This window comes from Cydia pomonella, chromosome 21 (genome assembly GCF_033807575.1).
Source record: "Cydia pomonella isolate Wapato2018A chromosome 21, ilCydPomo1, whole genome shotgun sequence".
Lineage (NCBI taxonomy): Eukaryota > Metazoa > Arthropoda > Insecta > Lepidoptera > Tortricidae > Cydia > Cydia pomonella.
In genome coordinates, this window is record NC_084723.1 from 11,787,348 (window position 1) to 11,814,223 (window position 26,876).

The following is a 26,876-nucleotide window of genomic DNA, read 5'->3' on the forward strand; positions in this document are numbered from 1 at the left end:
GAAAAAAGTTAAATATGTGATGTATCTGATAATGGCTAGTTTAATCGTTAGGGTACAAGTTTTTTTAGGTTTCTCGAGGTATTGATAGGCATGTAGTTTTTTTATATTCAATTTTTTTGTAAAAAATATTTAGAAATCATATATTTCTATAGTTACATATAATACTTCGTACATCTACATACCCTCAGGAAAGCAGTGTTAGGAACATCTAGCGACCCTGTACCGTTTTTTGTGACTATAATCCGCACACCTATGATAAAATAATAGTGTTAAGTAGTAACATCCTTTCATTTTACACCACGTCGGTGGTAAACAAGCACATAGGCCGCCAATTGATAAACGGTTAATGTAACCTCTGTATTAACACACGCACGTTGCCAATCCTTAAAAAACCAATACACTCAACCTCGAAGAACCCAATAGGTACTTTACTTTCGTGCAATACTCAAGGAAATCCCCCTGGAAACGCACAGCTTTAATTATGATTCAAAGGTGTGAAGATGAACACCCTGCTCGTAACTTTTACATGAAGAGCAAAATTAATCTCATTCCGCAAACTCAAATACATTTCCCACAACTGTTTTCAAAACCATCCACTTCGCTCCTAAATTACATTTAATAAAAAGCTAACTAAAAAAGCCCACTCCACTCCATTCTCTGTTCCTGCCTACTTTTCGTTCAACGCCTACACGTTCACTATTTTACTAAGCCCCCTCCATTCGAAACGGAGCCTTACTCCCCACATTTACGTTTCAAATTAGCCCGCTACCGTTTATACGCACTCTGTCTCTTTTACTCGTATTAATCAAAATGTGAGTTTTCTACTTTGACGTAGAATCGTAGCAAATGGATAAGGCATTGTTCCATAAATTGAAACTATGGTTTGATAAGCAGCCAACATTGGGAGACCTTTGTGTCCCCTCCCTATAGTAAGGAGGGCGGGTCTTAGAGGGGGTATTGTTAGGGGTTGTAGGGGTCTTTTGGCGATGGTTGGACCTAAGCTTGGTTTAGACAAGGTCCATAATTGCTATTGTAAGGTAAAGGGTTTACAATAAACCGTCATTATGGGAGACAATGATTAGAAATGGTGAAATGCGTTTTGTTTAATTGGTACGTATTTTAATGACTGTAATTATGGAATGGGGACGGTGTTGTGACAACTCGCTAACCGCTTTGTAGTTTTTTAAACATATATTTTATTCATGTAATGTATTCATATTTTAAAGCAACGCAATAGATGACTGTTAAATATAAAAAGAAACGTCATGCAACAGATGACGTTGATGATAACATTTGAGGAATCAGTGATCTGAAATAATAGGTTTTTTATTATCATATCGTAATCTAAAAAGTATCATAATATTCGTAAAACTGTCATACAATGCAAATGTACTTCCTAATAAAGTATATTTAATTACATCTAAAAATAACTGTGCTTAAGTAATAAAGAAATATGTTTTGAACAATATCTTAAAACCGAAACAGAATTTGCAAGACCCAATTATTGTTTCAGTAGTAACAATAGTATATTACGATACAAGTGAGAAAAATAAGAAACTACCTGTTCGAACATATACCTTACAACTCAACGTTTTACAGTACATATAATATGGCCCTTTGAATTTTCGATATAGTTACCAAATCTGCTTATTATCGCACTAGTACGGTAAAGTAGCACTATATGTACTAAACTATGTTGTGACTGTTATGCAAACATTTCCTTCAGTGTAACATTTTTAATTTAATAAACCACAGTGAAATAATGACGTTTTAAAACGATGACATAATGACACGTTATGCAACAGTTTTACAGTCGAATAACCCTTTTATAGGCGGGTTGACATTGACTTTGCTGCGATCTATTTTTATTACAAGCTTACATTTTATAAAGGGCAGATTATTTTATACACCGTGGGCCAATTAGACAGATTTTAAAGGTGTATGCTTGACAGCATTTAGAGACTAAAACGACATACAAAGTTTCCTGAAATCGATCTTGTTTTAGAGATGATAACAATAATTAATTATGAAGTTAAAAAAGCTACACCTCTTAATTTTATATTTTTTTCAAGTAGATATTCACTTAATTTCTTCATAATGTCGATTATTATTTATGAGTTCTAAAAAAGTTTGGTCGAACAAAATTTGACAATAAGACAAATACTTTTAAATTTTACTCATCATAGCCTTACCAGGATTTGAATCCGGGACCATCGGCTTCATAGGCAGGGTCACTACCCACTAGACCGAACTGGTTGTCAAAACCCCTCCCGATTGGGAGGTATCGAAAGACATCCATCCATCCTGGTTTTATGTGGAGCCAGCGGGGTGTGCGGGACAGCATAGTGCGCGATACGTTGTGGACGACGTGAATAAATTGAAGACTGTTATAATTATATACATCAAATTTATATATATCTTTTAAAACCAAATTTATACGGTCTCTTGGAGTCTTCTCGATCTTTTCGTATGGAGCTGAGACTTGGACATTGCAAGCTGCTGACCGCAAACGCATTAACCTTCGAAATGTGCTGGAGGAAGATGCTCCATAAGTCCATATCCCCTGGACAGCACTCGTCGCGGCTATCATCCGAATGTCTACGCAGAGTCCGTGAATACTTCGGTCATATGTCATATTTTAAGAAAATACGGTGGCAACCTGGAAAAGCTAATTGTGACCGGCAAAGTAGACGGGAAAAGGCCTGGATGCGGACGCAGTCCAATACGTTGGTCTGACTAGATCCGCACCGCTCTTCACTCCACAGTTCACATGGCTCTCCACACCACCAGAGACAGAAACAGATGGAGAAGTAACGCCCCTCGTTTTCTGCTATTATTATAAAAAAAAGTACTTTTTGTTTAAAAATATCTACTAATTAAGATAGATTCATTTAAATAAGATACCTGCATAATGCTAAACAAACACGCAAACTTTTTTATTTTAAAATTTATTTGTAACAGGGCACCCAAGTGCCTAATTAATAGAATTTCTAGTCACATGTTTCGATCGACGAGGATCTTCAACTATAGGGCAGGGATCGGCAAACTTTTGAGAAGATACACTTAGATTTAGACAAACTGTTTGCCTCTGACGTCATCGACGAAATCATAAATTTTAGGCATGAAAAAGAGCCACAGAAGTTGATTGGCCTAAATCCTCTAAGTATCAATTTTTTGTGTCTGGAAGAGTTAATCTTGGAGGTCCAAAAATTTTAATTGTAGTTTTTAAAAATATAATATGAGTAGTTTATCAATAACGACAAGTTTCTTATTCTCACGCAACAACGGATGTCATGACAGAACAGATAATTACAGCAATTCAAAAACTATGCCACACCGCTAACGCACAATTTCCCCGAGTTTTGGAGCAATCCACAAAGACCCGGCAGTCCCACGGTGCAATCCGGCTCGAATTATTGCGAGCAAAAACTAGAGAATTATTGGGTACAAGCTGATATTTATAGTGAATGAAGAATGGATAGTATTTAATGATACATTTGTAAAAACTTTGTAAAGCTTTGTATTTTAGCCACCATTTTAATGATTGTAGTAAATAAAAATTACGTAGTTACAGATACCTAATATATTTCCGTAAGAATTACAAAAAAAAAGTGCAAGCAAAGTCTTTGCTTACGGTGGCGTCGTTGATCGGGTCGCCACTTTCCGGAATGAAAGTTGAGGGAAGCGATGGCTGAGATACGCGTCATACTCGTGAACGGGTGCAGTTTGTGGAGACTGGTCTGTTTAAGCTAACTTTATTTTTTAATTATAGTGAGATACCTCATTCGGTTCTCGTATGTTTTTTTTATCCTAATGAATGTTTTAATTATACGGAATTTTGACTCTTAGAGAGTCTATACATCTTTAAGGATAATTTGATAAAAATCATTTAGTTCTGCCATTTTATTTATTTTTTATTATTTTATTTATTTTTTGTTATTCGACATTTATTTCTAAGTAATCATAATATTTTACTTACTTTTTATTCAAACAATAGGTAATACTTTAGTTTGCATTAATATTTTCAATGAATTGTATTTTATAATTGTTGATGTGCTTGTTATTGCTTGTATGTAAATTCCATGTTGACGAGTAAAAGTGCCCTAGTGGCCTATTTGCTGAATAAATGTTGAAGTTGAAGTTGCAGACCCAAAATAACTTAGTTCTGTTAAACGACTTAAATAATTAATAAATATAGTCAGGTGACAACTGAAACTCACTAATTACAAAAAATAATATATCTGGGAATAACAACATAATACATATAAAACTTAAAATCTAAATCTAAATAAAACTAATCTTAAAATAAATAATTAAAAACTATCCCTCTGCGGCATGGTGCCGTAGATGCTGGCAGCATTTCCTCGTTGTATCGCAATACTTATTCTCTGTGCGAGGAAGCTGCCAGCTCTACGATCACCGGTAGCGTCTTCTATTTTTTTGGCTAATTCCTTAAATAGTGTAGATGCATTCGGACCCCACGGGCCAAGGGTCTCGACGCCAAAAGGTACGAAATCGTATTCGGGGCCGAGACCCCTATATTTGATCTTTTTTAATTTTTCGGCCGCCTCTGCCGCCGCGCCGGGTTTTGAAGTTGTGCCGTGGAGATGAGACGGGGCTAGAGTGTCTACACATGTGGCGTCCCACACCAGCACCCGTCCCATCTTCCACGGAATTAGTGACATTCCGTCCGGTCTCTTACCATCGTCTCTTACAATACCAGCTGGCTCAAGAAGAGCTGGCACGTTCACGCTGGCAAGAGACCGGCGGAGAATATCGTTAAGCGCGGCGTGTCTAGAGAAGCGGCCGGCGCTCCTTTGGCAGGAGAGCCCGTGGTGTCCGAGGGCATCGACATCAGTGCCGCAGGGGCACCTATGTGGAGCACAGACCCGGACGCCGAGTCGCAGGCAGGTTGCAACGCGCAGAGTGTGCGGTTCCAAAAATGTGCCTGTGTGTACCGAAGGAAACGCGTGCAGCCAGGCGCCGGATTCTTTCGTACCCGCTGCTAAGAGCAATATATATATCTTAATTTTGACTCTTAACTTGTGATAGGAATTAGGTACTTACTGAGTTTTGGTTGTCACCCGACGAAATACAAAGAAACACAATGAACAAACGAAAAAAAAGGGCAAAGTGATGTAAAAAAATACAAAGTAGGAAAAAAACAAAATTCTTAAAAATATTTACCATTATCCACATTTTAACATAAATACGCAAAATTAAACACAATCCGTGTGACTAAAACCCTATTAAATAATGAATTTCAAGAACGCTATGTACCTATAATACCTAGATAAATCACACGAGGCCTATGTTTATTCAATACTGCACGTTACATGATACTCGATAATTGAACGTGTATTAGCTGTGACTCAATGCCATATAATTGTCGAGGAAGGTTAAGGTTCGACTCCAATATTGATGTCATTTTTGACTCATCTGACATTTTATGGAGGTTTTCCACTGCATTTGAAAATTAATCGGAAAATTAATAATCTATGGATTGTTCTTAGAATCAGGTGGAACTTATGTTGTGCTTTTAAGTTACCTTTATGTTTATTGAAGTGAAAACTTCTTTAGCGGCGCTGTGCACTTTTTGTGATGGGGAAAAAATGTTAAACTCGCGACAGGTCACGTAACCGAAAGATTAGTCAGATTGAAAATTCGTAAGACGGACACGTGTCCTGATCGAAAAACTCCATGATGGTTCTAGTAATGATGATGGTGTAAGAGTTGTTGAAATTATGGATGGAAGTTGATTTTTCTGAGAGATAAACTTTTTAATGTTATATAATTGTAATAGTTCTGACGTGTTAAATTTTTTGTAATATAAATTGTCATGTTTGTGTACGATAGCGCAATAAATGAATATTGTATTTTACCACATAAATGATAGTACTTTTATACTGATAATTAAAGTAATTGGTGCAAAATTATTCCCTAACCATTCCAAAATATCAAAAATGCACAAAGTTAATATTCAAGTTTTCACTTCTGCCGGTACTCCCAGAGTGCAACCCGTTGTTTTTATATTGATGTTATTTGATGATATATGGAAAATAAGTAAGAATTGCTGTAATAATTAGATTAAGAGAACATATATGTAATACTATTCATAAGACCTTGTTGCTAGGCCTAATAGTATATTTGAATGTGAACTACGCTCGTACATATAAAATATCTTTAATTCTTTACACGCTCTGCGCGGTCGGTTCTGCGATGATAGGGTAAAGTACCTACATTTTCAATCAATTATATTTTAAATATTAACTTAACACGTACACCATATTTAAAAATATCTGAAATAACCATGATCTTTAACTCATTCATACAACCTATCTATCTAAAACAGTCAATGTATTTGATGTTATAAAATCTTCCAGGAAATAAACAAGTTCAAGCATCCGTGTGATAAGTTATCGGCCGTGTAAAATGTCCGGCTACTTTCGTTGACAAACATTACGCAACGACCCTCAAAAGTGACGTAACCGATGCACCATTAAGGCGTGTACTCACCGCCGCGCCGCCCTCTTTCACCCTCCCCTGATAGTCTGATGGATGATGATGATAGTTCTTCAGGTGATGATCAAGTGACATCACTGGCAAGATTAAATCCTATCCTAATGTAATACGGGAACTGCTCCGAGGAATTGTTGGGATTAATCCCTGCCGCCTTTTTTCGCCATCGCTCTACGCGGCAACATTTCGATCTTCATCACTTAGATGGTTTGCAGTTCTCAACTGTGCGTGCTCCAAACTGTGCTCCAAAAACTTCCTGCCTCGCACAGCTAAACTGTGGAATTAACTGTCGCTAGCGGTATTTCTAGACCGATACAACCTTCAAACCTTCAAAAAAATAAAGCTTAACTACTACCATCTTAAAGGCTTACAACGCACTTACAACCCCTCTCATTTGCCTCGTACACTTATTATTAAAAAAAAAACACCCTGACAGTCCGGACAGGATATCGCCATAAAATTTCGTACTCTTCCCGGATGGTAATTTCACCAAATCCCTCTGGAGTTTGGAGGAATGGTTTTCTCCATCCCTTAATTAAAGAAATACTATAGGGGTTCCTTAAAATAGGCTTCCGTCTCTCGAAGTTTTTAAAAATATGCTGTAGCTACAGACCAGCATATGCTGTACATGCAACTCTCAATTTTTAGCTAGTGGTTAATTGCGGCTTCTAAAAAACTCTCACTCGCCAAGTAATACCAGTAATCCTGATAAGTCAGGGAATATCCTGACCCTATCTGCACATATGCCTAGCTTAACCAGTTACATCACTCACCGCCGCGCCGCCCGGCCGCGCCTCCCCGCCACCCTCACCCTCCACGCAGAAGTAACACTTGTCCGATGGCTTCCAATCTGACGGTTCTTCCACCATCTCCACCTGGAACAGAGAGCCAGTTCAAAAGCTGTCATACTTGGCCACGAAATCCTAATGCAAGCTAAAGTCTCATTATCAACTGAGACGTCGTGACTTAGAACTTAGTCCTGAGGATGAGGAGGCCTTGTGTAAATACACTCCAAATGGAGTTTGTAGGCGAGGAGACAAGAGAAGACTACCGTCGTAACAATATATGTGGCGTTCCATGCCTAAGGGTCTTTATGTTCTATGTGCATAAGGACTTAAGGATCCTTCTCTGATGGAATGCCACATATTATCTCTTATAACGGCTGCGTTTGATGGAATGTTAAGTATTGAAATAGTCTATGCTTGAGTGTATTTGGCTGTGATACAGTGACTTTTATTTAAATGACCCGAATTAACTGCGTTGATGGATTTGTTCCTGACTGATTCTCTTGATAGCCCGAGAAGGGCAGGCATTCTGAGCGGACTCGTCAGTTAGATTTGAATTTGAAGTACCACACCTAACCGCATTACATTCCTCAGGAATTATATTAAGTATTTTGATTCGTTATAACTATGCCATTCACCGAGTATCATCATTAATCTACGTTGTCGTCTATGAGGAGTCTACATAATTATTATTTTCTTGACTTATTTTCTGTTTATTTACATTGATCTGCTATTCTTAGATGCCGGAAGTAGATAGGCAGGAACCATGATTTATGCTTGCTGTGCTATGCTTACGCTTGACTTATGAGTCAAGAACACTTGAGATATTTATGACATGACAACTATACCTTTGGGACAGTAGTAGGGGTCTTGATCAGTCTTTCTACGTCTACGTCTCTGGCCTTTTTTCTTCTTGCTTGGATAGAATATGGATCCATCCATCCCAATACTTTCATGGGGAAAAAACAAGCCCATAAATCCACAGACTTTTATAACATAGACTTACCTTTGGGACAGTAACAGGGGTCTTGATTAGTCTTTCTGATATCGTCTACACACTTTTTCTTCTTGCTTTTCCTCGTTGATCTGCTATATGGTCTTGATCTTCAAGGCTGGGGGAGGATCCGTGGAAAACATTTCCACGGGACAAAAACTATTATGCTCTGGAATTATTGGATAACTTACCTTTGGGACAGTAGCAGGGGTCTTGATCAGTCTTTCTAATATCGTCTCTGGCCTTTTTTCTTCTTGCTTGTCCTCGTTGATCTGCTCTATGGTCTTGATCTTCAAGGCTGGGGGAGGATCCGTGGAAGGCATGGACTCGTCGCTGGAGGGCTCGCCGTCGCGCTTGGGTAGGATCGCGTCTTGATAGAGTTTCCATTTTCTTCGACCCATCAACTCCTCTGCCACCCGTTCTAGACCTGTAATTAGATATAGTACGTTAGTATTTTGTTTATGAAAGAGAGATTGTGAGAATAGAGCGTCCACGTACTGCTGCCGTTCTCGCACTAAAACAACTTTATTTACACTAAAAGAGTGAGTGGTTTTTAACCCTTTATCCGCCTAAGAAGTCAAATGACGCGCGCGGCTCCAGCCCAATATCAGCCTTCGTACATTCCAACAAGGTTCATAATGGCACGCCGCACACTATTTATATTGTGTGGCGTTCAAAGGTTTAAAAAAAGGGACGGAAAAATGACTGAAATGGACAAGAACGTACCTAAGTCTTTGAGTGTGAAACTGGACAAAAATGGCAATGGCAAATGGCAAGCTATTTTCGTCAGTGGAAAAAGGCGGCAAATTTAAATGCAGGCGCGAAGAGTTGACCTCCGATAGAAAATTTGAATTTTGCGCCTTTTTCTAACGACAAAGTGGCTTTGCCAGAGTATATGTAAAAGTTTTTGACCAGGAATAGAACAATCAATTGATGTACCAGTTATATACTGCAAATTATGTATTTCTCAAAATTTTATTAAGGATTTTTTTTTGTTTAAAGCCGTTTTCAGATTAGTTTCATTACCCGACGTTCGAACACAGAACCCACATAGAAAAGGGTTTGTAACAATTAAAGTATAAACAGTATTAATCCATTCCATCCAATCACATTAAAATATACGAAGATTTTCTTTTAAATTATTCTTGGAAAAAAATTCTTCCAACATTTTTATCATCGTAGGAATGTATTTCTGTCTCCAGCAAACATATTATTTTTTACATTAACAATTAAGGATATTACCGTTAAATGTGTCGACGAACCTTATTCTGCCTTATTTATCTGTTAATTAAGCAATAAATTAATGTATGCTCAATCAATGTCAACAGATAACTTGGCATTGGCTGTATTGAAGCGTCAAACACGAAGTTCGAATACGAAGCAAATTCAACTTTAATGACAGATCGAAAGTTTTTTTTTTGACGAGCCTATAAAATGTCCCACTGCTGGGCAAAGGCCTTCTCCCTAGATTTCCAATCTTCCCGATTAATTGCAACATCCGTTCAATTCCTGAGAAATATTAAATAAATAAAACAATCAATTTATATATAGTTAGGTACCAGTAATATACAGCAATTTTATTTATGTATTTCTCAATATTGTATCAAAGATTATTTTTTGTTTAAAGTCGTTTTTAGATTAATTTAAGTGCCCGACGTTCGAACACAGAATAAACCTACATAGAGAATGGTTCTGGACAGTTAAAATATAATGAAAACCGGCCAAGTGCGTGTCGGGCGCATCATGCCACAAAAAATCAAATACTATTATACTAAATATACCTGACATCATTTTGGAGAAAGCTGACACTCATCAAACTGCTGGATCGATTTTTATGAAAAATTGTTTAGAAAATTCACTTTTACGTAAAAAAACGCTACAAATTCGGTCCATCCTTTGCCATTTTAAGAGCGAATTTTGCGAACCTAACGAAATAACGGTACATTTTCTATGAAATTCCATTTCAGGAGAAAACGGTTTTCACTAACTAAATTATTACAAATCCCTTTGATTTAGATGTAGATCGCTTCAGCATAATATACTCTAGGTTTGTAGGTTGCGGTTTTTTTTTATTTGCAAATTTTGAAAAAAAAAAGGAAAACATATAAACCTAAAATTATGCTGAAGCGATCGACATAAAATTCTTTGTGTCAATAACATACTTAAAATCATGGAAAATATTTAAAAATAGAAAAACATTTTATCTTTTTGATGATTTAAATGTTTAATTGTATTAAAAATACTTTTTCTTGCATCTTTGACAATTTTAAAGTTAGGTATGTTTGTGATGATAAGTCAAGTAAGGCAAACTATGTTGAAAAGATTAGTATTTGATATATAGATTAGTACATGTCACCTGTCGATTTGTACCTTTACCTTTATTGAAAGTTGTCATCAGATATTATGACAAATTATCTATATTTTTATGAAGTAAGTATTACACATATGATTACAAATCTAAGCCTAAATTAGCCTGAGGCATTGTTCCCAGGACACTGGCCGCGTTCCCCGTCTGCACTATATTTTGGTTTTAATCCATACATATACAGAACCCCAAAAACTCATTCAGTAAAATACATTGTAAAGGCAGCAGGAGTAATCAACCTATAAAAACTATTTCACTCACCATGCGTAAGTCAGGGCTCGGCAACCTTTTTTCGCGCTAATTGTGAATATATTACAATACTTTGTTATGTATCTAACGCCACGATTTAAATAACAATCGTAATTATGGTTTCAATTAGCATAAAGCGATGATTGATTATGCAAACGGTTATTGCATGGGTGTGGAACATTTTCTTGGAATTTTTCATTAAAAAAATAGGTCGAAAACTAAGGGCGTTATTTATAAACGCTGGTTAAGTCTAACAAACCCTTGATGCTCGTTTGTCCTTATCCATCATTTTACTAGTTATGTGTTTGTTAGAAAGAAAAAAAAAATTTAGTAAGTTTTATGAATAAGAGGATTAAAGTAGGTAGGAATTAAATAATTCTTTATTGTACAGAATACATTTAAAAAAAAGCACAGATTAGCCAGTACAACAATAATAGGTAACTTAATGTGTTTTGATCAATTTAAAAAGAAGCACTGGGACGATGTACTTAAGACATCCAGAGGCTTAGTATATAATTAATTATAATTTAGTTTAGGTTTCACTAACACGAGGTTACGGGAATGTACTACACTGATGGACTTGGTCTGAAATATGTTATGTATAACTGAATTGAAAGAAAAACAATTAAAAATAAATTTGGCATTTTACTATAATTTTAAAAACATTAAATTCAATTATTTATGTTTTGATCATATTTGAATGTACTAACATGTTGGTAGCTATAACGAACTGTACTTACTAATCGAGTTTTATGGAATATCGAATGTTCTAAAATAAAGACATATATTTTTAAATTTATCATTCGCGTTTCATATTGTATATCTCAGAAAACATTTGTTACAAGTTTAAATGTAGTTTAAATTTTTTTATCAACTGTGTGCCTTTGTTGTGGCGTATACCTACTTCTAATCCCTGATTGGTTTGTACAACCATTTAAAGTGTATCAAATTAATTTTTATTATAAATTAAATATTATTATTAACTGATTCTAACAAGTTATCAATATTTAAGTTTGCGAGTTAACTTAATGCACCTTATTTTAATTACAATAAAACACTTTTTTGTAAGTATTTAAGTTTCGAGAGAAACTTAAAATTCTTATGAAGTCAATTTTCTAGCCCGCAGGCATCAATAAATATATTATAAATTAAACGATAACCCATAAATACTCGTAACGATCCAATAAACCATCAACTAGACAAATATCTATAAAAAACAGCAATAATTACACAAATCGATAACCACGATACCCTTACTAGGCTCAAACATTTAACGAATGCCATAAATAAAACCCCGTTAGTTTTTAAAACAGTAACAAGTAAATTAAACATTTATAACTGTCTTTCATCTATCTGCCGACGTATAAATGAAATATTTCGAAAGATGGAACAGTTATAGTACTTTATTGCAGAGGTCGGGAAAGAGCAATTCGTGGATGAGTTTCGATTTTCCGACATTCCGACAAAGAAGACGAATCCACGAATTGCTGTTCCCGCCGAGGCATATATAGTGCTTTTCTCCAAAAATGCGAGGAAATAAAGTAAAATAATCACAATTCAAGCATCAACCATCACTCAAATCGAACCTTCACATCAAAAACGTCAAAAACAATTTCCCTTTTTAATTATATTTAAAAAGTTAAAGGCACAACTTATTCTGCCATTCAATATTCGTTCATTCAGTTCATTTTAATATCTGGCGCCCGGGCCAGTGGGTCTCTGCCGCCCCATAAAGTAAACACAAATGCATAATTTTTTCTCACTACCTTTCTTCAGAGCTTGGAATCGAACTTATAGCCAATTTTGTCAGCGAGGCCGACGGCCGAGCTCCGAGCTCTGCATAAGGCCGGAGGCCGGACGTCCGATTGCGGTGTGATGCCCTGTGAGGCTGAAGGCCGAATTCCAGAAGGGCAGAGCTTAAAGAACTTGTCATAAGGGAGGCTGAAGGCTACGAATATAATTAAAGTTTTCTGCGGGCCCAAAGGATTTAAAGGCCGGACAAAAGCCTATGTCCAAGAAGAGCTCTGTATAGTGGTAAGGTTCCGGATCGCCCGACTGTGGCGCTCTTCCGCGGAAAGCCAAAGGTCGAGCTGGGAAAAATCAATGTTTGGGATTAGAACAATGACCAATTCAAAGTGACACCAAAGGCTCCGCGTAAAGCGCTTCCGCGTGATGAGAATGAGTAAAAGTATTTTTTTAATTACAGTTTAAAATGGCGAGTTTACTTTAAGACTTTAATGTCTGTCAGTAGCTATGTCAAAACTGTGCTGCCAAAAAGGCGTTTTTCACTCATTTATTACAAAAACAAATTTTCACAAAAACTGTCATCTAAAACAAGAACGATATCAGAAATTTTGTATGACATTTTAGTCTCTAAATGAGGTCTATTGATACCATTAAAATCTGTCGGGAATCTCCAGCCCACGGTATATATGACACTAAAATAATTTCATAATATAATTTAACCCTTTAACGACCAAGATAAAAAAAAAAACACGTTTCAAGCCTCATGGCCGCCTTAAAAATTCTGCATAACAAAAGAATACAAAAAGTTGATGTTTTTTGCCATATATTAACTAAGTGTGTCCTATAAAGGGTTAATTGTTTCCTAATACTAAAAATTAGCAGCAAAACGTACAGTTATTCTCAGTATTCTCCGGAGTTCTGGTTACGGCCACCGAACCGAGACCCTGGCCAGTGTTAATTTAGTAATTATGATGCCAATGAACTCCATGCATTTTTTTTTTCATAATGGGATTGTAAAGAAGCGCTGGTGGCCTAGCGGTAAGAGCGTGCGACTTGCAATCCGGAGGTCGCGGGTCCAAACCCCGGCTACCAATGAGTTTTTCGGAACTTATGTACGAAATATCATTTGATATTTACCAGCGGCTTTTCGGTGAAGGAAAACATCGTGAGGAAACCGGACTAATCCCAACAAGGCCTAGTTTACCCTCTGGGTTGGAAGGGCAGATGGCAGTCGCTTTCGTAAAAATTAGTGCCTACGCCAAATCTTGGGATTAGTTGTCAAGCGGACCCAGGCTCCCATGAGCCGTGGCAAAATTCTATGTATTTAAGTATTTATAGATATTTATATATTATATATATTGTTGTCTAAGTACCCTCAACACAAGCCTTATTGAGCTTACTGTGGGACTTAGTCAATTTGTGTAAAAAAAAAAAAAAAAAAATGCCGGGACAACGCGAGGAAGAAGAAGAGATAATGCGATTGTAAAACTTTTTAGAGTAAATTGTCTTATTACAAGGGACTCTGCGTGTTGGCTTCGGCCCCACGCACGCCTTCCAAATGTCCGGGATGGTCCTGAGATTATGTAAAGGCCGAACATAATACTGAAATGTTTTACTGCAGGCAAAAAACCCATACACGTCTTAAAAACTAAGTGTATCTTTATGTTATTAAATTAAATGTTTTTTTATTTATTATGTATTTAGTGACATTTAAAGTTTTTTTTTTATGCAATGAGAACAATTCTGTTTTTGTTCTTTGTTCACAATTTTGTTCTTTGAAAAATAATCCTAGTTAAAATGGCATTGTTTTATTTACAATAAAAAAAAAATTAAGGTTGCGTAGCGCTGGTGGTCTAGCGGTGAGAGCGTGCGACTTGCAATCCGGAGGTCGCGGGTTCAAACCCCGGCTCGTACCAATGAGTTTTTCGAAACGGAATATCATTTGATATTTACCAGTCGCTTTTCGGTGAAGGAAAACATCGTGAGGAAACCGGACTACTCCTTATAAGGCCTAGTTTACCCTCTGGCTTGGATGGTTAGATGGCAGTTGCTTTCTTAAACACTAGTGCTTACGCCAATTCTTGGGATTAAGAGTCCTTATTCCTACAGACGAGCGTATTTTGTAAAATGCTTCCTTTTTCATTCAAGATTACGACGTAACTATTAGTATTTATTCAAAAACTGATAACGTACTTAAATAATCGTTTCCTAAACTAGGGGCTCCAACAGTTCAAATTTTCATTTTCTCTTTTAAACCTCTTTTTTAATGAGGTTTTTTGGGAGTCTTTTCCAAATTTTGCAGTGAGATGTGGCGTTTCGGTTCTCAATTTTGCTATATACAAGAATCATTTGGTACATGAATGACTACAATTTGATTCAACATATCTCGTACGAGGGGCTGGAATGATTAACAATCGAAGCTTCATTTGAAAAAACTGATAAAATACCTTCCGAGTTTTCTTCATTTTTTTGGCGAAAACAGGGTTTTATTATATTTTATTTCCGCAAATTGTACGCATATTTTGCTTTAAAAATAATATTATAGCAAACTGTAACTTTATGTTAACCTATAAAAAAAAAAATCCTAACTATGGGACCTACATTGCCGTAAATTTATATTTTTTTAAAACACGTATAAATCACGCAGCAGCGACGCCCCGCTCTCAGTCCGCGCGGAGCGCGCTTAGAGGACGGACCTGTGCTCGATTGTCAGGCATTCGTTGCGATCGTAATCAGCTACGGAGTTCCGAGAAGTGCTATATACTGCGATTAGAAAATCTTAATAAAAGTTCATTTTTTACAGTATGCCTAACAGACTCGCTTATTGATGGATTTTCAGTGTTACTTTTTTTTTAATACTAAGTCGGTGGCAAACAAGCATACGGCCCGCATATGTACGCCTGCAACTCCAGAGGAGTTACATGCGCGTTGCCGACCCTAACCCCCTCCCGCCCCTCGTTGAGCTCTGGCAACCTTACTCACCGGCAGGAACACAACACTATGAGTAAGGTCTAGTGTTATTTGGCTGCGATTTTCTGAAAAACGCATTTTCACTTGAAATTACGTTAGGGTTTGCATTATTATTTTTGACCCGGATGAGGTCCAGGGTCTCATGATGGAATCAGGAGTTGGTCACTAGAACTCCTAATCTACTCATTATAATTTCATCGTGTTTGGGCTCAACAGAGTTGCCCTGATGAGCACCTTCAATCTAGATGAGGTCCAGGGTCTCATGATGGAGTCAGGAGCTGGTCACCAGAACTCCTAATCTACTCATCATAACTCCATCGTGTTTGGGTTCAATAGAGTTGCCCTGACGAGCACCATCAATCTAGATGAGGTCCAGGGTCTCATGATGGAGTCAGGAGCTGGTCACCAGAACTCCTAATCTACTCATCATAACTCCATCGTGTTTGGGCTCAACAGATTTGCCCTGATGAACACCATCGATCTAGATGAGGCCCAGGGTCTCATGATGGAGTCAGGAGTTGGTCACCAGAACTCCTAAACTACTCATCATAACCTCATCGTGTTCGGGCTCAATAGATTTGCCCTGACGAGCATCATCAATCTAGATAAAGTCCAGGGTCTCATGATGGAGTCAGGAGTTGGTCACTAGAACTCCTAATCTACTCATTATAATTCCAACGTGTTTGGGCTCAAAAGATTTGCCCTGATGAGCACCATCGATCTAGATGAGGTCCAGGGTCTCATGATGGAGTCAGGAGTTGGTCACCAGAACTCCTACTCTACTCATCATAACTCCATCGTGTTTGGGCTCAATAGAGTTGCCCTGACGAGCACCTTCAATCTAGATGAGGTCCAGGGTCTCATGATGGAGTCAGGAGCTGGTCACCAGAACTCCTAATCTACTCATCATAACTCCATCGTGTTTGGGTTCAATAGAGTTGCCCTGACGAGCACCATCAATCTAAATGAGGTCCAGGGTCTCATGATGGAGTCAGGAGCTGGTCACCAGAACTCCTAATCTACTCATCATAACTCCATCGTGCTTGGGCTCAAAAGATTTGCCCTGACGAACACCATCGATCTAGATGAGGTCCAGGGTCTCATGACGGAGTCAGGAGTTGGTCACCAGAACTCCCCAGAACTCCTAATCTACTCATCATAACTCCATCGAGTTTGGGCTCAATAGATTTACCCTGATGAGCACCATCAATCTAGATGAAGTCCAGGGTCTCATGATGGAGTCAGGAGCTGGTTACCAGAACTCCTAATCTACTCATCATAACTCCATCGTGTTTGGGCTCAATAGATTTGCCCTGATGAACACCATCGATCTAGATGAGGCCCAGGGTCTCATGATGGAGTCAGGAGTTGGTCACCAGAACTCCTAATCTACTCATCATAACCTCATCGTGTTCGGGCTCAATAGATTTGCCCTGACGAGCATCATCAATCTAGATAAAGTCCAGGGTCTCATGATGGAGTCAGGAGTTGGTCACTAGAACTCCTAATCTACTCATTATAATTCCAACGTGTTTGGGCTCAAAAGATTTGCCCTGATGAGCACCATCGATCTAGATGAGGTCCAGGGTCTCATGATGGAGTCAGGAGTTGGTCACCAGAACTCCTAATCTACTCATCATAACTCCATCGTGTTTGGGCTCAATAGATTTGCCCTCACGAGCACCATCAATCTAGATGATGTTCAGGGTCTCATGATGGAGTCAGGAGTTGGTCACCAGAACTCCTAAACTACTCATCATAACCTCATCGTGTTTGGGCTCAATAGATTTGCCCTGACGAGCATCATCAATCTAGATAAAGTCCAGGGTCTCATGATGGAGTCAGGATTTGGTCACTAGAACTCCTAATCTACTCATTATAATTCCAACGTGTTTGGGCTCAAAAGATTTGCCCTGACGAGCACCATCGATCTAGATGAGGTCCAGGGTCTCATAATGGAGTCGGGAGTTGGTCACCAGAACTCCTAATCTACTCATCATAACTACATCGTGTATGGGCTCAATAGAGTTGCCCTGACGAGCACCATCAATCTAGATCAGGTCCAGGGTCTCATGATGGACTCAGGAGTTGATCACCAGAACTCCTAGTCTATTCATCATAACTCCATCGTGTTTGGGCTCAAAAGATTTGCCCTGACGAGTACCATCGATCTAGATTAAGTCGAGGGTCTCATGATGGACTCAGTAGTTGGTCACCAGAACTCCTAATCTATTCATCATAATGGTAATTTGATGGTGCTTGTCGGAGTAAATCTATTGAGCCCAAACACGATGGAGTTATGATAAATAGATTACGAGTTCTGGTGACCAACTCCTGACTCCATCATGAGACCCTGAACATCATCTAGATTGATGGTGCTCGTGAGGGCAAATCTATTGAGCCCAAACACGATGGAGTTATGATGAGTAGATTAGGAATTATGGTGACCAACTCCTGACTCCATCATGAGACCCTGGACTTCATCTAGATCGATGGTACTCGTCAGGGCAAATCTTTTGAGCCCAAACACGATGGAATTATAATGAGTAGATTAGGAGTTCTGGTGACCAACTCCTGACTCCATCATGAGACCCTGGACTTCATCTAGATCGATGGTACTCGTCAGGGCAAATCTTTTGAGCCCAAACACGATGGAATTATAATGAGTAGATTAGGAGTTCTAGTGACCAACTCCTGACTCCATCATGAGACCCTGAACATCATCTAGATTGATGGTGCTCGTGAGGGCAAATCTATTGAGCCCAAACACGATGGAGTTATGATGAGTAGATTAGGAATTATGGTGACCAACTCCTGACTCCATCATGAGACCCTGGACTTCATCTAGATCGATAGTACTCGTCAGGGCTAATCTTTTGAGCCCAAACACGATGGAATTATAATGAGTAGATTAGGAGTTCTGGTGACCAACTCCTGACTCCATCATGAGACCCTGGACTTCATTTAGATCGATGGTACTCGTCAGGGCAAATCTATTGAGCTCGAATACGATGGAATTATAATGAGTAGATTAGGAGTTCTAGTGACCTACTCCTGACTCCATCATGAGACCCTGGACTTCATCTAGATTGATGGTGCTCATCAGGGTAAATCTATTGAGCCCAAACTCGATGGAGTTATGATGAGTAGATTAGGAGTTCTGGGGAGTTCTGGTGACCAACTCCTGACTCCGTCATGAGACCCTGGACCTCATCTAGATCGATGGTGTTCGTCAGGGCAAATCTTTTGAGCCCAAGCACGATGGAATTATAATGAGTAGATTAGGAGTTCTGGTGACCAACTCCTGACTCCATCATAAGAACCTGGATGGACTTCATTCGGGTCAAAAATAATAATACAAACCCTAACGTGATTTCAAATAACACTGAAACTCTATAGCACTAATGTGCGCAAACGATTGGCATCTTGACTACGCAGCATGGGTGCGTAGCCACCATGCCAATCGATACGACAACGAAACACTATCTGTCTCTCTCGTACTAATATGCACAAACGATTGGCATCTTGGCTGGGCAGCATGGGTGCGTAGCCAACATGCCAAAAGTTTACGATACGACAAGGAAACACTATCTGTCTCTCTATCACACTAATATGCGCAATCGATTGGCTTCTTGGCTAGGTATCATGGGTGCGTAGCCAACATGCCAATCGTTTACGATACGACAACGAAACACTACTCTCTCTCTATCGCACTAATATACGCAAACGATTGGTATTTTGGCTAGGCACTAAGCAAGTGTGTGGCCAACATGCCAATCGTTTACGATACGACAACGAAACACTATCTGTCTCTCTATCGCACTAATATACTTTATTTATACCTGCAGTCATTTAGTAACTTCTTCATTTTCCATTGGTGTGAAAGAGACAGAATAAAGAGCAAGGGTTATAGTACACTCTGTAGTCTGTACACTTAGTAGTAGTGTACATTAAAAAAAAAACTACTGTGCATATACAATAAAATAAAGAGTGCCCATATGATATCATATGACACTAAAATTAATGTTGCTTGAAATTATATTGAAAACTATCAAGATTATTCTAGTCTGCATTGAAACGCGCGTCGCGTTGCCGGCGCTCGCGTACCGAGCGCCAACGCCATCTATCGAGCGTTATTTCGTGAAATCGGAGAACGCTCCAAGGATTAAGGGCTCTTAATGCCAAGCGGACCCTAGGCTCCCATGTGGTGCGGCAAAATGCCGGGACAAAGTGAAGAAGATGAAAAAAAGTTAAGATTGCAATAGTAGATTATACGAGTAATTTATCTTTGAACGCTACTCCTATAGTGCACGGCGCGTCATTGTGAACCTTGTCGCAATACATGAAGGTTAATATTAAGTTGTCATCGCGCGCGTCAAATGACGTCTTTAGCGGTGTAAGGGTTGATGAACCACAGCGTTACAATAACGTTATATATATAATTAGCAAACACTATAATTAGTAATTACGCAGCTGTTTTCGATGAGAATAACAACTTTATAGAATATCTGTGAATTTTAATTATTTTTCATATGTTTATAATATTTTTTGCTACATGCGTAGGCACACTGACACCGTCCCACCTCCAAAGGACTAATGTAAAAGACGGCGCAGCGGCGGAACGCGCTGAAATTTTGACACGTAATAATAATAAATATAAGAACCTGGACAGAGAATAACATTTTGTACCGTTTGGCGTTGAAACTCTAGGTCCATGGGGTCCCAGCGCGCACAAGTTTTTTGCAGAAATCTCGAAGCGTCTGGTTGACGTAACTGGTGACCGAAGAGCTGGCGGCTTCCTCGCACAACGTATCAGTATTGCGATAAATTAAAACACGGCCGAAGAGAGTGTTTTAATTCGATACGAGTTGTGAACCTTTTCGCACGTGTATTGTACAACGTTATACAGTACATATGGCTCTTTACATTTTCGACATACGCACGTATAGTGTTAGTTACCGCACTAGGGCGGTAACGTAGAACCATATATATGTACTGTATTTTTTTTTTTATAATTTTAATAACTTCCGTTCATCCTTATCATAATTGGGATTATTAAAGCAAGTAGGTGCTGTCTATTTCAATATTATATCAGTAGAATTATATAATCTGCTAGCTCAAATATTAATCTAAATATTTATATTTCTAGTTTTATTAACTTAATTATATGAATAAAACTGCATTCATATTAAAATATGAGATCACATCATACAAGATAAAAAATGTGTATTTCAAATTAATGTAAATTTATTTCATGCTTATTATGGTAGCCTGGTATATTATAGCGCCCTAGAATAATAAAGATAAAATAATAATTTACATAAGAATATGAGAAAACTGCAGTGGCAGTATGGTTCCATTTTTATCACTTGTCACTATGCTCGTCACTTTCGCGCTTACATACTTGTTAGGACGTGACAGGAATGGTGACAAATGATAAAGAGCCGACCATCTTAGCCCTACTGAAATCGTATTTTACAAAAGTTCTGTACAGGTTGATAAACAATAGTTATTTGTATAGGGAGGAAAAGTAGGAAATTGCGTTCCGCGTGTAAAATTGGCAAACACGCGGGATGGAATGTCCTACGTTTCCTCCCGTGGTGCCCATACTATTTTTCTGCTCGACGGAGGCGGAAAGCGGCAACTTCGCATAGCGCAGCGGGAGTAAAGTTGACGCTTTCCGCCCGGAGGGCAGAAAAAATCATTTCTATCACGGAAGGTTAAAACGGTTCATTTTAGAAAATCTACCTAAATAGTTCATGAATAATATGTTTGTACGAACAGAATTACAAAATGGCTGACATTTTTATAACGTAACCTACATTATATTACCCCCAAACCCCCGAAATACTAGAGCCTTTGTCAGTCGAACGCAAACACATGTCAGAAAACAATGAATCATTATTATTATACATAACATTCGAACAAATCACATACCATATATAAGCTCCTACGATAACAATTATCTAAAAACGTGTCTAAACTATTCCAAACTAAAACAGTCAATTAACAAAAGGCTGCACAAAATGGCGTGACATCTGACCAACAAAGGATCCTGTGTGTCAATGATTTAAATCAAGAACGTCACAAGTGTTCCTAATTCAAATATATTATGTAGCCGTTTTTGTATGAGTGTTTGCTGTCTACTGATTGGCTAAAAGTGCGATTAGAGTGGCCGTTTCAAGGTCGCCGTGAGTCAGTGTGCGTGATGTGTGGCTCTTGGTGTGGGTGACGAGAGGACGCGATTGGTCGGTTGTGATTTAGAAAAATTAGGTGGAGTGAGGCATAAGCGGAATGCTGGATACATTTATTGGACGTCCTTTTCCCTATCATATTATTTCCTGAAGTTCTGTCAAATGAATGCATGTATTGTCTCTACCGCATTAGCGTTTTGGCATTTTGGCATCCTTAGCTGTAAGTTTCTTCATGTTACTAAAATAAAGAAATAAATAAATACATACAAATAAATCACTTGTCTTAGTGGCCTGCTAACTTTTTCATTAATTAACACGCAGGATACCACTTACAGGTGGTGCATAACTTTCTACATCTACTAGGGTTTCAAGAAACGCCGGAAATAAAAGAATATGTATTAAAAATATCCAAATCACCAAAGGTCTGCCAGTAATATTTGCTTTGTTTTCTTCAGGATCCACGAAACTGAAATCGAAGACAATTCGACCTTACATTTTGATGTCAAATTGAAGTTTTTTCGCCCATGCGTCTTATTCGCGCTAATAGGTACCTAAGTACATTTACTTGCTTGTACAAGTACTAGTAAAATGCACGCGCCAATGATAATAAAAATACACCACTTCACAGCACGAGCTCTATCAATATTTAAAGTAGAGTCGGACCAAAGTAACACTGCACAAGTGTCAGCAAACGTGAAATTCCAATGAAAATATTTCGTTTACAGACTTTGACGCTTAAAAGTCAACGCAGAGTTATGTAACACATAAAACGCTGTAATAGGCTGTGGAATGAGCTGCCGAGGTTTTTTCGAGGGACCACAGTATAGGGTTCTTCAAAAAAGGAGTATACAAGTTTTTAAAGGGGGCAACTCGCCCCTGGACTTGCAGGTATCCAATCCACAGGCTACGTCGATCGCTTACCATTAGGCGGGACGTATGCTTATTTGCCGTCGACATACGGCCCGATTCGAACTTTAAGATATGTCAAATATTAGGTCTAGATAAGATATGGTATCAAAACTTCAAAAGTGACGTTTCTTCAAACAAAAACGTCACTTTTGACACTGACATATCGTATCTAGACCTAATGTTTGACGTATCATACAATTTGAACCAATAGTATAAAAAAGGCACGTTAGATAAAAGCAACGATCTCATAACTTGCACCACCGCACAATATAAAGTGATTCAACGCGGAAACGTCCGTGTCCTTGTTGGGCTCATCGTGGACATACCGACATTATTCGCGCTTATTACCATTATTAAATAATGCCCATCTATAGAACAGGCCCTATTAAGCCTTTTTATTATATTATTATGGCTAAACACCTCGTGCTTGGGATGGTTATGAAATTGTGTAATGTATAGCTTGGGAAACGGATTTAATAAGCGTAGAAAAATATAGTTTTTACGGATGTTGTTATTTATGTATATTATGTGACTTTCACTAACACTTGCGCCTAGTATGACCAGGTTCTTAAGCTTCTTGCCTAATATAAGAATTTCATACTTACATAAGTGTGTTATGTACAAATTTTGCATCCATGTTCGCAAGTACCATAGAAAAAATTGCACGTTCGATAATATAAATAAAAATAACGATGTGCACATCTTAAGCGCAAGTAGCTTACAACATACGCAAAATATTAGCTTTAGTCAGGGAGAAACAACCTTTTTTGCGTCGAAAACCAACATAACCTATAGGTTTGTATTTTTTGGCCACCCTTGCCATCTCGCGTCCTACTGGTTGAAAGTCCTGATATAAACTGTTTAATTTTAGTGTTTACATGTAACACGAAAACAATAGTTATTGATAATTACCTACCAAAAAAGATTTCAAATTTGAGCCAAATTCATTATTTTTCATAAAAACAAAGCGTGTGTACTAAATATCTTTTAAAATATAATAAGGTTACAGGTAGATATTATCGCAATGTTTTTAGATAAAAATATGATTATATCATTAGTATACCTACCTAGTTGTAATATGAATAATGAATAAAATATATGTACCTAGGCAAAGAGATACAATCACAGTTAAATGTTTATATATTATAATATTATGGAAATACGCCATTTTTAGCATACCTAGACAATGCGCTATTGTAGCTCTGGGAAAAAAAACATTAGATTGCTTTATGTGTCCTTGATGAATTTATATATCAATTTCAGTTCTTTGTGTATTCTTAGACCTTCATAAACATAACTATATTTAGTTTTTTAAACATTAGTTCTATGCGCTGAAGATGTTTTATTAGGTAACTAAATAGCATCTTAACTTTTTTACGAAAAGTAGAAATTTATTGAAAGTTTTTGCGCAATGAAAATAAAGACAAATGGCAGACTTTGCGCTTTTAGTAGAGACTAATCAATTATAGGGTAAAACAGAATTTATCTCTATAATTATTAATTAATTTTTTAACAAGAAATTAATTATAACTAGCAATTCTCATTTTACAAAAAAGCATACTCATCGTTTTAATGTTTTTATAGTTTTCTTTTTCACTAGATTACCGTAAAGGGTTGAGTTTATGTTTATATGTATGTAAATGTAAGTATCCTTTTGAAGTGCATGTTTTCCATTGTATAGACGTCCATTATATACGCTATATTTAGGCTAAATTTTAGGAAATTATATATTACACATGAAAAAATATGCATACTTGTAGCTGGTTCAAAATTAAGGGTTTTCACTATCTTAAACAGAAACCCTTACTGCACCCACCTTGACATTTCTCTGTTTGGTCTGGTTTTACTGGTAGAGAATACCAATTACCATTAAGTCCGCCATTTGTATGTATTTTTTTAATTTTGTGCTATATAGTTAAAATAAATAAATATACCTAAAGAAACCGACCTTCACCTTTGGAGAGGTTTGTTCCTTTTATTTAAGTTTATAATAAAATTTATAGATATGTAGTATTTGACGACCGGTTTGGTCTAGTGGGTAGTGACCCTGCCTATGAAGCTGATGGTCCCGGGTTCAAATCCTGGTAAGGGCATTTATTCGTGCGATGAGCATGGATTTTTGTTCCTGAGTCATGGGTGTTTTCTATGTATTTAAGTATTTATAAATACATATTTATATATTATATATATCGTTGTCTAAGTACCCTCAACACAAGCCTTATTGAGCTTACTGTGGGACTTAGTCAATTTGTGTAATAATGTCCTATAATATTTATTTATTTATAGTAGTGTGACTACCTAAAAACACAAATCTAAATAATTTGATTTGTTCCCAAAGTTTCACTTTTTCTACTGACAGCATATCCTTCTATTTATCTAACAAGAATTAAATGTCTCTACTCGCGAACCTAACTAATACAATTATGAAAACAAAGGTGCAGTTACGGCATCAGATAAGCTCGTCTCTTAAATCTCGGAGACAATGAGAGGCCGGATGCTGTACATCTCGCGACCTCCAGCTGATCTTACGCTAGTTTGACAAGCACACAATACGAGATTTCGTGCATGCCTACTTAGCTAGAGCGCGAGATCTTAACTAGAGGTTTATATTTTGAGATCATTCCTCATTATTCCATCCTATTAAGTAAAAGTACATATATTACAGTGGATATGACGTCTGACTTTCAATCCGGAGGTCGCGGGTTCAAATCCTGGCTCGTACCAATGAGTTTTTCTGAACTTATGTACGAAATGTCATTTGATATTTACCACTAGCTTTTCGGTGAAGGAAAACATCGTGATGAAACCTGCATACATCTGCGAAGAAATTCAAAGGTGTATGTGAAGTCCCCAATCCGCATTGGGCCAGCGTGGGGACTATAGCCCGAGCCCTTTCGCGTATGAGAGGAGGCCTGTGCCCAGCAGTGGGACGTATATAGGCTGAATTATTATTATTATTATTACATATATTACATATCGTAAATGCGAAAATAATTTGGAATATTACCTCTTCACGCTTAAACCGCTTAATCGATTTGGGTAAAATTTGGTATGGAGATATTTTGAGACCCAAGAAAGGACAAGAGATAATTTTTAACCATAATCATCCTACGTAAACGAAATAGCGGGCAGACGCTAGTTGTTTTATAAGTAGGTCTTAATTAACTTATTTAAGCATATTTGCCGAAAAGGCAAAAGTAATTACATCTGCATAAAATGCATGAAAGCTACATTGTTGAATATTCAAGAAGTGGAATTTAATGTTTTATTTTGTATATGTATTTTGGGACCACTTTGGTCATTTATGAAGTGATTTAGAATAATAAATTTGAAGAAAAATAAATAAAAATTCTGGAAAAACCACAATATAGGCTTATAGCACTATTAATTAATTGATTAAAATTTAAATCGAATTCGTACCTATATATTCAAAAATCTAACGAACAGTTTATGCCCAGGCAGGTTAAAAGTATTTCATATGTTTCCAATTAGTTGTTAATACAATTGCAAATGAATGAGATCGTAAAGCACAAGTGATAGCTAAGTGTAATGAAACAAGTCGGATTATCGCATTTTATTACTTTCATTACATTTACGCACATGCACGCAATCCACCACTTAGCAAAATCCACTATTTCTTTCTACTCCTAAAGTATCTTAGTTTTTATCCCTTAATTGCTATATTAGCACGTCAAAAAACAACAAAAAAGGAAATAACTCGTTCAACAAGAATAAGAATTAATGAAACACAACGATAAGTGACGAAAAAAATAATAACAATTTTGCCATGGCGAGCTGTTTATCTGTGTTCACATCACACGCAACCGGGCAGCGCTATGGAAAAAAAAGGAAAGCCATAGATCATACTCTATGATAAAAATTAATTGTTACCAACGAAAACGCACCGTCTACGCCAATTATCTTCAAATCTACGCCGTTTAAATTTTAAAATGCAAACGTTCGATTCAACTGTAAAATTCGTTATTAAAACTCACGATTAAAAAGGTTGCGGGCACCTGGAATCGAACGCGAGCCATTTGAATGAAGAATTAGAATAAGATGGCAAAAAATATGAGCATTAGAAAGAGCAGAGCGCGTGGCGTGGGAGCGGGACGGACGATGTCCGCGGCCCGCCATTGGCTGAC

General features: G+C 37.5%; 1 protein-coding gene across 2 annotated transcripts in view; it reads right to left on the minus strand.

Moving 5' to 3' along the window:
• The window catches only part of LOC133529521 (mushroom body large-type Kenyon cell-specific protein 1), a 320,655-nt gene that overhangs the window by 56,809 nt on the left and 236,970 nt on the right, over window positions 1–26,876 (minus strand). For both annotated transcript variants that reach the window (XM_061867252.1, XM_061867253.1), the window contains 2 exons: window positions 8,490–8,725; window positions 7,293–7,394 (listed from right to left, as the gene is read on the minus strand). In XM_061867252.1, the coding sequence (XP_061723236.1) occupies window positions 7,293–7,394; window positions 8,490–8,725 (338 nt within the window). The remainder of the gene's footprint in view (window positions 1–7,292; window positions 7,395–8,489; window positions 8,726–26,876) is intronic.